At 44.8% G+C, this 12,782-nt stretch overlaps 1 protein-coding gene across 5 annotated transcripts in view; it reads left to right on the top strand.

Annotated features, from left to right (window-relative positions):
* SUGCT (succinyl-CoA:glutarate-CoA transferase) overlaps window positions 1–12,782 on the top strand; it is a 1,155,962-nt gene that overhangs the window by 87,606 nt on the left and 1,055,574 nt on the right. For all 5 annotated transcript variants that reach the window (XR_012799210.1, XR_012799211.1, XM_075586600.1 and 2 more), the window contains exon 7: window positions 11,898–11,989. Coding sequence is in view for 3 of the 5 variants with exons in the window: in XM_075586600.1 (XP_075442715.1) it covers window positions 11,898–11,989 (92 nt within the window). In the remaining 2 variants the exon portion in view is untranslated. The remainder of the gene's footprint in view (window positions 1–11,897; window positions 11,990–12,782) is intronic.

Raw genomic sequence — 12,782 nt, 5'->3', positions numbered from 1 at the left:
ATTTAATAATTTTATAGTCTAGTTTATGTTACCAAGTAGCACCATGAGAAACAGTGTCAATCCTTTGATAAACATAAAGGAAATTCTTTTAAAATATTAAAGAAATATAATAATTCAAAGATTAAGAATTGACCATTATAAATGTACATATTATTTCAAATGCTCTTCAAAATGGAGGTTAAAGTAGGGACTGACATTTTTCTGGGAGGAAGAGCAGTGCCCCAAGAGTTGCTCACACTCCAACAAGTTAAAGATTGGGTTAGTCTTTTGTACCACTAGATCTGGGAACATCCTAACCTGACTATGTTACCCTACAAAATGTTGACTAAAAAAACTAGCAGTGCACTTAGTTTCTTGGAGCTTCCCTGCAATTACCTCTATTTTCAGAATTATCTAACAAAAACTATTCACCTGTTAACACTCTTTAATAAAATCTCTATACTTTTTTTTTTTTTTTTTACAAAACCAAAACATTAAATTTTTTTAGAACCAAAACACCACTGAACGTGCCCACCATTTAGTTTAGTTAAACTGTTAGGTCTGGAAATAATTGGACACTGATACAAGTTTTGTTATTTCGGCTGTGTACCAAAATAAATTCAAGTTACAGTTAAATAATGAATATGCGCCTAAAGTGCAGTCTATCAGCTTTAATTTGAGGGTATTCACATCCAAATTGGAGAAAGGGTTTAGGAATTACATCTCTTTAATATGTAGCCGCCTCTTTTTTAAGGGACCAAAAGTAATTGGACAATTTACTCAAAAGCTGTTTCATGGACAGGCGTGGGCTATTCCTTCGTTATTTCATCATCAATTAAGCAGGTAAAAGGTCTGAAGTTGATTCCAGGTGTGGCATTCGCATTTGGAAGCTGTTGCTGTGAACCCACAACATGCGGTCAAAGGAGCTCTCAATGCAAGTGAAACAGGGCATCCTTAGGCTGCACAAAAAAAGAAAATCCATCAGAGAGATAGCAGGAACCTTACGAGTGACCAAATCAACAGTTTGGTACATTCTGAGAAAAAAAGAACGCACTGGTGAGCTCTGCAACACAAAAAGGCCTGGATGTCCACAGAAGACAAAAGTGGTGGATGATCGTAGGATCCTTTCCATGGTAAAGAAAAACCCCTTCACAACATCCAGCCAAGTGAAGAACACTCTCCAGGAGGTAGGCATATCATTATCCAAGTCTACCATAAAGAGAAGACTTCACGAGAGCAAATACAGAGCATTCACCACAAGGTGCAAACCATTCATAATCCTCAAGAATAGAAAGGCCAGATTAGACTTTGCCAAACAATGTCTAAAAAAGCCAGCCCAATTCTGGAACAGCATTCTTTGAACAGATGAAACTAAGATCAACCTGTACCAAAATGTTGGGAAGAAAAAAGTATGGAGAAGGCTTGGGACGGCTCATGATCCGAAGCATACCACATCATCTGTAAAACACGGTGGAGACAGTGTGATGGCATGGTCATGCATGGCTTACAATGGCACTGGGTCACTAGTGTTTATTGATGATGTGACAGAAGACAGAAGCAGCCGGATGAATTCTGGAGTGTATAGGGATATATTGTCTGCTCAGATTCAGCCAAATTCATCGATGTTGATTAGACGGCGCTTCACTTTACAAATGGACAATGACCCAAAACATACTGCGAAAGCAACCCAGGAGTTTTTTAAGGCAAAGAAGTGAAATATTCTGCAATGGCCGAGTCAATCACGTGATCTCAACCCGATCGAGCATGCATTTCACTTGCTGAAGACAAAACTTATGGCAGAAAGACCCACGAACAAACAACGACTGAAGACAGCTGTAGTAATGGCCTGGCAAAGCATCACAAAGGAGGAAACCCAGCGTTTGGTGATGTCCATGCGTTCCAGACTTCAAGCAGTCATTGCCTGCAAAGGATTCTCGACAAAGTATTAAAAATGAACATTTTATTTATGATTGCATTAATTTGTCCAATTACATTTGAGCCCCTGAAATAAGGGGACTGTGTATGAAAATGGTTGCAATTCCTAAATGTTTCATACGATATTTTTGTTCAACCCCTTGAATTAAAGCTGAAAGTCTGCACTTCTATAGGATCTCGGTTGGATCTCAAAATTATGAAAATTGTGTCATTGTCCAATTATTTCCGGACCTAACTGTATGTAACCCTCTCTGCCCGGCTTCCTAGAGAAGTTACATCGGTGTGATATGTATATGGCTACTCCACATGAGTTACCTTGACTCAGGGTGCTGATATTCAGGCGGCTGGGTGATGAGGTAGCAAGGTATTATAAGAATGGGCGCCAGGAACTTTTATATAACTGTCATATATTCATGTCCTCAAACAAAGGGACCGCGCATATATATCTTGACATGTACATTGTTTTAATTCAAAGACATACACAAATACTTTTTTTTCCATCTGTGCCCACTCTTAACACTCGATTGGAGGTATTCTGACTTAGTTGCTTAGGTAGTTGTGGGACTCAGAGCCCTTTGCCTCTCTGGAACCATTTAAGGCCCCTGTGGGAAATCCTGATGGGTCTCCTATTGCTCGACCCAGTACCTTGCGGTCTGTATTTGAGAACTGCCACGTCCACATAGACTGTTGAGGAACATTAACGCTGATCCGCAGTTAGAGCTGATTAGCAGGCACCCGAGAGCCCTCTTTCCAGAGGCCCTCTATGACGTGTCATATTCCTTTTACTAAACTGTACAGGACTCCATTCTGTCTATAGGAAATCCTTTCTTATGGGGTACTGTCCCTATTTACAACATAATAAACAGGGGGGACCTGGTCTATGCTATTACTTTACTAACATTACTTATCTACACTCCCCAAGGCTCCTCTCTTCTGGGCCTCCGGGAAGCTAATCTTCTAGAACAGTCCCTCCAACTTAAATACTGTACCACTTTATGACATATGGATCGCCTTAGCAACCAGGGTGGGGACCGGCATACACAAGTATCGCTAGTAACCCTTTAGGAGTGGGGTTACACATACATTGACACAAAGAAGCCACATGAAAATATCTCTCTCTGCATCAATTTGTTCTGATCTGTTTACCAAGGCAAATTAATATAAAATCTTGGACAAAGAGAGGTACTTGTTTAGAAAATGTGTGTAGAAAATAATATACCTGGCGATGCATCAAACCATTATGCTGCTATGAGGAAGAGAGGGGGATGGGGGGGTGGGGGGGTGGAAAGACATAAATTGAACTGATCCTGATAATAATCGCACTTTTAACTTGTCTATATATGTTTTTATATATTGTATCTATATGTGTTCATCGCTATTATTCACTGAATTTTTTAGTCGGACATTTATTTTATAGTAATATTTAATAAAAGCAAATGTTTACCTAGTACTACTAGTCATGATTCATTTAGTTAATTGAGAGCAGCACACAGTGCTTTCTTCTTTTGCAATTTTAGTACGTATATTCCTGTTTTGCACCATTTAACAATTTTTGGATTACATGTCCTCATCTATCTATTAAAGCTGAGCAAGGAGTGTTTCTCCTCTAGCATCTATTAGATGGGTCGGCAAGCGCTCTTCACCTATGCACGGTTTGTGCTTGTCGTTCGCGGATGGAGCATCTATTGGAGCAAAAATGCAACACAACTTCCACACATTGGAATAACTGGAAGGCGTCTTAGAAAATCTTCCCCATCACGTCAAACAGACCATTTTGGCACATCAACTGTATGCAAATGAGTTTTTTTTAGTATCAATATTTTTTCGTCGATAATTCTTATTGAATGCAAAGAAAATTCAGGATTTGTATCTTTTTTTTAGGTGAGTTTTGCACTGATTTTCTTGCACTTTAATTTAATAAAAGGCCCCTGAGAATGCGGTCGAGGTCCCCAAATCTTTTTGCAACAGTATATTTTTATCACAGGATCAAAATGCATTTATTTATCACCAAAAGTACGCTGACATACAGTTCCTTGAATGTGGTATTTCAGAAATATGTGAAGAATGAAACAGAGCTACTTTTGGATAGGCCTTATAGAGATGGCCATCTGATATGTGGCATGCAAGTCTGTGTTATCTACCTCAGGGAACATGTAGCTAGGCTGTAAAAGTCCCACAAACGCCCTTGACCCAACTACTAGCAGGGGTCTTCTACTGCAAGTACCTCCTATCAGTAATTGGGGTTGTGGTGCAGTATACCTTTGGTCAAAATACTAGTATGTGCTAGCTGCTACTCCTAGCCTTTGTAAGTGCTGTGGTTCAGTTGGCTATTCAAAATGCTACTAAGTCAGGATTTATCTGCAAGTGGATGTGTGGTTAGCACTGCTACTGTAACAATGGAGATAAATGCCAGAAAATAAAGATAATACCTTAAGCAGAGCAAGATATCAGCTTTCTTTATATATACAATATGGCTACTTTGTAGAATGTGTGTGGGTTTCCTTTCACCGTGCATATTTTACTTGATCAGATCTTGCATGCTATTATGAGGCTAGATATTTATTTACAATCCGCTCTAGGCATGACTTGGCAAGATTTATTAACAACTGTTGCTTTTTGGAATAATTACAGATTTATTTAATTTTTTCCCCACTAATGTTAGCATCACGAAGCATGTGCTACTCCTTCAGAATTTGTCATCTACATGTCATCCATATCTGCCTCATTCAATGCAGGCGGTTGTGTTAACATTTAAATTGCTTGTATACCGAAGGACAGCGTGAGTCGTCAATCAAAGAAAGAAAACCCATACTTAAACATAGTTTCAGTGTGGGTTTATTAGTAATCGCCTCAAAATATTGAGTGTATTAGGAATTATTATAGGTGGGTATGACTAACTATCAGAATATCATGATGGTAATTATACATGTATTACATTTACATAATCATTTTTATATTTTTAAATAGCACATACAGTATTTTTTTTTATTACTGCTGTAGGTTTCTGTGCAGGCCTCACACCTTCTTAGTTTATTACGTTTCTATATTAAGTGAATCTGGTATAGTATACAAACTGCAAATCTACAGTATTTAATTGATTACGATAAATCAGATGTTATTGTTGAGGTTGCAGGGGAATGGAGATTTCAGCTGAAAAACAGCTCGCTAGACTATTATGAAAAATAATGTGAAATCAAACTGCATTTATTGAAGTGGTAATGTATACTTAAGTAATAATTCCCTCAGAACAGGGCAATACTGGCCAATAATGCCCTGGCTGGAAGAGTTGAAGGCCCGAAGCGAAGCCGAGGGTCTTTAACCCAGCCAGGGCATTATTGACCAGTAATGCCCTGTTCTGGGGGATTATTACTATTATAGGCTAAATGTAGGCTTATTTTTATTTTTCAGAAAAAAAGATCCACTTTGTAGTCATATTGATTTTTATCAGCATTGTCTGCATTCTTATGCTTTTACTGCAAGTTTATTCAAAGGAAATTGTACATACACACAGCCCCCTCTATTTACACACACACACACACACACACACACACACACACACACACACACACACACACACACACACACACACACACACACACACACACACACACACACACACACACACACACACACACACACACACACACACACACACACACACACACACACACTCTGCAACCCCCTCTATATGCACAAGCATTCTGCCATCCCCCCTACACACTCTGAAGCCCCCCTCCTCTACACCCACAAAACACATTACAGCCCTCCCTCTACACCCACGAACACACAAACTGCAGCCCCCTGTAAACCCACAAAACTGCAGACACACACACACAAACACACACTCCAGCCCTCCTCCACCCTCTACACCCACCCACACACCCACACACCCACACTGCATCCCCCCTCTACACCCACAAAACACACACACAACACACTGCAGACACACACACACACACTAACAAAACAGGCTGCTGCCCCCTCTACACCCACTGCAACCCCCTCTACACCCACTGCAGCCCCCCTCTACACCCACTGCAGCCCACTGTAAACCCACACAATGCAGATCCCCCCCCCACACACACACTACTCTGCAATCCTCCTCCACCCCCAAAACACACACTTTAGCCCCCCTATGCACCCACAAAACCCACACACTGCAGAGACACACACAAACCAAAAAAACAGACTCTGCCACCTCTACATCCACAAAAACACACCAGCAGTCCTCTCCCTACACCCACTGCAACCCCTTGTAAACCCACACACTGCAGACACACACATACCAACAAAACACTCTGCACCCCTCCTTATGGTGACCAGATTTTGAAAATGAAAAACCGGGACACATTTTTTTTTTGCCCCTTAACCAGTGTCAGGACGCCCCCTCTTCACAATTTCTGAGGCAGCAATCCCGCCTGGGATCTTACCTGATCTGCAGTCCTTCAAGGTACTATACTGGAGGGGAGGTGTTCCCTACCTGTTTTCCGATGTCTCCCGCGTGAAACTTGAGTCAGATCTGGAAGAAAGCAGGGTAGGTTACTTCGGTGTAGGTATACGGCAGTTAAGATAAGACAGAGGGTGAGGGAGACAGGGAGGGAGACAGGGAGGGAGACAGGGAGGGAGACGGAGGGAGGGAGATGGAGGGAGGGAGACAGGGTGAAGGAGGGAGGGAGACAGGGTGAGGGAGGGAGACAGGGTGGGGGAGGGGGGAGGGTGGGGGAGGGAGGGAGAGAGAGGGAGGGGGAGGGAGGTTGAGGGGGAGGGAGAGAGGGGGATAGAGAGAAGGAGGGGGAGGGAGGGAGAGAGTGAGGGAGAGAGAGTGAGGGAGAGAGAGAGAGAGAGAGAGATGGAGGGAGAGGGAGAGAGAGGGAGGGAGAGAGGGAGAGGAAGGGAGAGAGGAAGGGAGAGAGAGGGAGAGGAAGGGAGAGAGGGAGGGAGAGAGAGGGAGACAGGGAGGAGAGAGAGAGGGAGACAGGGAGTGAGAGAGACACACACACACACACACACACACACACACACACTGATACACCCCCCCCCCCACACACGCACACACAGATACACACACACACACACACACACACACACACACACACACACACACACACACACACACACACACACACACACACACACACACACACACACACACACACACACTGATACACCCACCCACTGATACACACACACACACACACACACACTGATACACCCACTGATACACCCACTGATACACACACACACACACACACACACACACACACACACACACACACACACACACACACACACACACACACCCATTGATACATACACACACCCACTGATACACCCACCCACCCACTGATACACACACACTGATACACACACACACACTGATACACACACACACCCACTGATACACACACACACACCCACTGATACACACACACACTGCTACACACCCACTGATACACACACACCCACACTGATACACACACTTATACACACACACAGATACACCCCGCCTCCCCCTGCACCGCCCGCCAGCCCCTGCACCGCCCACGACCACGCAGCAACCACTGCCCGCCCCCGAGCCCATCTCCCACACCAAGGGGACGGGGGGAAGTGTGCGCCGGGGGGCAAAGCTGTGAGCGCCGGGAGACAAAGCTGTGAGCGCCGGGGGGCAAAGGTGGGAGCGCCGGGGGGAAAAGGTGGGAGCGCCGGGGGGCAAAGGTGGGTGCGCCGGGGGGCAAAGGTGGGAGCGCCGGGGGGCAAAGGTGCGAGCGCCGGGGGGCAAAGGTACAAGGTGGTACAAAGGCAGGCACACTCCCGTTACCACCTCCCCCCCCCCTGACTGGGACCTGGGACCCGGGACAGAAGGGGGACACTCACCGCGCACAGAGGAGCCGAGAGCGGGAAGACAGACACACTCATGTGTGCTCTGCACAAAGCAGAAGCCCCGCCCCCGGCTTCCTCTGACCTGCCTGCGACCAATCCCCTGCGGACCGGCATTCTAAGTCCCGCCCCCGGCATTCTCCTTCATTCAGTCCCCCCGGCAGCATTCACGCACACACATAGAAAATACTTACCGGCCGCTACATTCTACTCACCGCCGCTGCCCCGCAATACCGGGACCAGGGACAATAACCGGGACAAAACCGGGACAGAGCTAAAACCGGGACAGGGCAGAAAAAACGGGACTGTCCCGGCAAAAACGGGACGAATGGTCACCCTACCCCTCCTCCACCCACAGAACACACTGCAACCCCTCCTCTACACCTACAAAACACACACTGAAGACACACACACTGCAGCCCCCCCACACTGCACCCACAAAACACACACACACACACACACCAGACAAACACCAACAAAACAGAATCTGCTGCCCCCTCTACACCCACAAAACACACACCCACAGAAGACAGACACACACACACACCAATAAAACACTGCTGGCCCCCTTTACACACACAAAACACACAAACCTTTCCACTCACTCTCCTGTGCGGAGCTCTCTGCAGGCAGGGTGGGGGAGGAGTCAGTGCCTTGCTGCTGCCTCCTGTCCAATCACCTCCCCTGTCTAAGAGCTGATCTCACTCTTTGTGAATGAGAACTGAAAGCTGATTGGCTGAAAAACTTGGCAGGGTGCCAAAAATTCTGGGCCATTACTGATTGGTTAAAATTCCAGGCATTATCCAATCAGAGAGCAGGAATTTCAATAATGCCCAGAATTTAACAGCTTTATCCTATAATGTACAATAATATATGATTTGAATTTTATTTAAATAATTATCTGTATATAATGGCATCTAAAGGGCCTACTTTAAAATCTGCTCTATTACTTTCGTTTCTAAAAACAGACGAATGCCGTTTTGAATTACAGATGTGCGTCCGGCAAGCGCTCTTCTCGCTTGTGCGCTTTGTGCTTGACTTTCGCGAATGCGCAGACTGCCCATGCGTAACAAATATGGTCACCCTAATTAGTGGGTAATTATGCGTGCCACATCTGTATATGCTAATATTTAAAATTTATGTAATGTGCAGTGCTTTTCTTGTAAAAAAAAAAAAAAGGAGGGTCCAGTTCTCAGGGTCACAGACAGTTTTCTCACAACTAGAGTGTCCACTGAGTCTTGTGAGACACCCCCCTCTTCTCTCATGCCCCCACCTCCCTTTCCCCCCACCTGTTTCTCTCCACCCCTCACTCTTTCCCACCCCCACCTCTCCCCCTACACTCCATAACCCCCCTCCCCCAATACACACTATACCCGCCCAATTCACATAATAACCTTGCATACCCACACAACTCCCCCAATACACATAACAACCCCCTCCCCAATACACATAACCCACTTCCCACAATAACTAACACACATACAAGTCACTTATTGTAGAAACCTGTTGCTTGACACATAAGACTAAACTTTTCTGTTGTCTACTGCCTCTTTCGATTGCTAAAGCCATTACCTGCCTCAGAAAATAAAGGGATGCGTATTATTCTGCCAATAGCTTCTTCTTTATAATCTCCATTACTAATGGGGAAGATTACTGCTAATAACTGTAAAAGCTATGCGTATTAAAATAAAAAATCTATCACCTTTGTACCATTTCTGTTTCAACTTAAAAAATAAATAAATAATGATATATATATATATATATATATATATATATATATATAAAATAAAAAAATAAATAGATGATACCGTTCTGTGGCTAACGAAATGCTTTTATTTGTGCGAGCTTTCGAGATACACTGATCTCTTCTTCCGGCGATCAGTGTATCTCGAAAGCTCGCACAAATAAAAGCATTTCGTTAGCCACAGAACGGTATCATCTATTTATTTTTTGATTATTGAAGCTCGGCTAACACGGTACTGATACCTCTTTATACTTAAACATTATTGAAAGCTTTTCGCAGAGGGGGAGCAGAAAAAGGAGGTAGTGGGGGAAAGGGGTGTTCCCAGAGAGAACACACACACACACACACTTCCCCCCTCTAAGAATGATACCTGGGAGGGGAATAGGATTGCTCTAGTCCCAGGGTGGGCAACCCTGTCGCCATTCTCCACTTGTGGCGAATTGGCAGTGAAACTGTGGCAAACAGGGCCGCCGGGACTCCCTGTGGGGGGGAGGGGGGATTTCTAACTTTCTTAACAGGCGGCAGGGGGAGATGATATGCTGCGGTGGAAGATGGTAGGCGGCGCTGGAGATGGTGTGCGGCACCGGGCTGAAAGTATTAGCCGGTAACATAATTACTTGAGTGAGAGTCAGAGCAGGACTGCAGGGGAGGTGTGCCATCTAGCAGTCTGACCCGGAACTTCCTGTCTGCTGCTACCTCATCGCTCCTCTCCCCGTGCTGCTCCTGCTCTGACTCAAGAGATTCTACTACCGGACAAGGTAGGCATGGATTGGAGGACTGGGAAAGATGTGAGGGGGCTGGGAGAGATGTGAGGGGGGCTGGGTGAGATGTGAGGGGGGCTGGGTGAGATGTGAGGGGGGCTGGGAGAGATGTGAGGGGGGGCTGGGAGAGATGTGAGGGGGGGCTGGGTGAGATGTGAGGGGGGCTGGGTGAGATGTGAGGGGGGCGGGTGAGATGTGAGGGGGCTGGGAGAGATGTGAGGGGGCTGGGAGAGATGTGAGGGGGCTGGGTGAGATGTGAGGGGGGCTGGGTGAGATGTGAGGGGGGCTGGGTGAGATGTGAGGGGGGCTGGGTGAGATGTGAGGGGGGCTGGGTGAGATGTGAGGGGGGCTGGGTGAGATGTGAAGGGGGTTGGGTGAGATGTGAGGGGGGCCCCCCGCCCCCACATGCAGTCCTGTTCAACTGAATAAAAACATTTAAAAAAAACATAAATATAATACATAAACACAAAACATCTCCCCCGTCTCCCTTCCCCCTCCCCCCCTGGTGGGAGATAATCTGTTACTAAAATTTTTGAATCCCACCTCGGGTGGGGAGAGGGGGTGCTTGATGATGGGGGAGATCAAGGGTGCTGAGGGAGATCAAGGGTGCTGGGGGAGATGATGAGGAGGGGTTAAATGAGATGGTGATGAGGGGGTTAAATGAGATGGTGATGAGGGGGGGTTAAATGAGATGGTGATGAGGGGGGGTTAAATGAGATGGTGATGATGAGGGGGTGAGGAGATGATGAGGGGGGTAGTGGTGGTGGTGTAAGGGGGTGTGAGAGGATGAGGGGTTGCGGTCTGAGAGCGTACGCTTGCTGTGCCGTGCGCGCGTGTGGCAGTTATAGTTGGCTGAGGTTAGTCAGTCTTTCTATAATGGTGCCGTGCACGGCAGGGAGCGTGGAACCGACCAACATGGCAGAAGATGAAGAAAATAAAGATTTTACGCCACTACCACCACTGAAATGTGTGTGTGTGTGTGTGTGTGTGTGTATGTACGTACAATGTTAATAAATAATTTATTAAAGCATTTCTTTATTTATTTCAAACGTATTTATAACACACACACACACACAGTACCTCACTCGCTCACAGCATACACACAAAAAGCATGCGTCACGTGCACGCGCGTTCGCACGGCGCACACACTATAGAACGGCCTTAAGAATGTATAAACTTGTTCAAACAGTGTGTGTTTAAAATTTTCGCATGCGCAACATAATACCTCAATTTTTACATTGTGTGGCTATTTTCACTTCTAATTCGCCACACCTGTGGCTACATTGAAAAATAGGTTGCCCACCCCTGATCTAGTCTGTTTGGAGCTGCTCTGTAGAGTTTAGCTATGTGATGGGCGGGGAAACAGGCATTGGGAGCGATTGGCTGTGTGCAGTGATTTTGCCGCCCCTCAGCTAGCAGGGAAAAGACCTGCAGCAGGGGAAACATAGGTGCCAGTACTGAGTACCAGAAAGTACCGGCACAATAAAAGCCCTGGTTATGTGTGTGAAATAGAAGGCGTTCTTTCTACATAGCTTTTTGTCGAATGAGAAAAAGAAGTATGTTATCTTGGTTGGTTTCACCCTTATTTCTTTCTTTCAAAGGATATGGACAGACAGGCCCATTGTTTCAGAGAGCGGGTTATGATGCTGTCGCATGTGCTATGTCTGGACTTATGCACATCACAGGACCTGAGGTAATGTTTATACATGGATTGTAGGGTTCCCCAAAAATCCCTTGTGGAAGATTATGTAAGACGTAGCGTCTATTTTTTATTGGTCCAACAAGAAAATGACACCTTATTTTTTTGTACATGAGTTATAAAAACATATATAGGTCACTGCTTCAACTATCAAGAACTCATGGATAACAAAACATGTTTCCTTTGGGTACCATTTATTTTGCTCCAAAAAGTATCCTTTTTATATAATCTCATTCTTCACAGGATCAATATGGCTGCTAAAACAAATATTTTGTTTCTTATAAAGACAATAGGATGCAGAGTAACATTAAGCACTATTGGCTCAGTCCATACTGTTATCTACAAGCTGTGAGGTCTTTTGGTGGTATGCCCATGTATTATTGAGTGGAGCACAGTGACATTCCTTTCCTTTTTTTAATTTATTTTATAAATAGGAATTAAAAGATCCTTTTGCTTTCTGGAAAACAGAATTATAAGAACTGGAACCTATTCTTGGTAATATATTTCAGATCCATTTCTGGAATGTGTAAAAACATCGTGTGGTAGCTGAACATTTGTCATTTGTTGTCTTAGTTATCTGCTGCTCTTGTCATTGACTTTGTATTAATTAGGTGTCAAAAGCTGAGCATGTGCCACTGTCTGCACACGATAGTTGGCTGTACCGCAACCTGTACCTGACTCTGGCATAAAAACTGTCTTCTCAGTACAGTTAATACACGTCTGTTTTTCTAATGGAATTTGTTTCTTGTAGAAAAAAATAGATTTAATGAAAAGATTAGATATTAAT

Source organism: Ascaphus truei, chromosome 2, assembly GCF_040206685.1.
Source record: "Ascaphus truei isolate aAscTru1 chromosome 2, aAscTru1.hap1, whole genome shotgun sequence".
Classification (NCBI taxonomy): Eukaryota; Metazoa; Chordata; class Amphibia; order Anura; family Ascaphidae; genus Ascaphus; species Ascaphus truei.
Note: the sequence above shows the minus strand (reverse complement) of the source record. Positions and strands in the feature narration are given on the sequence as shown.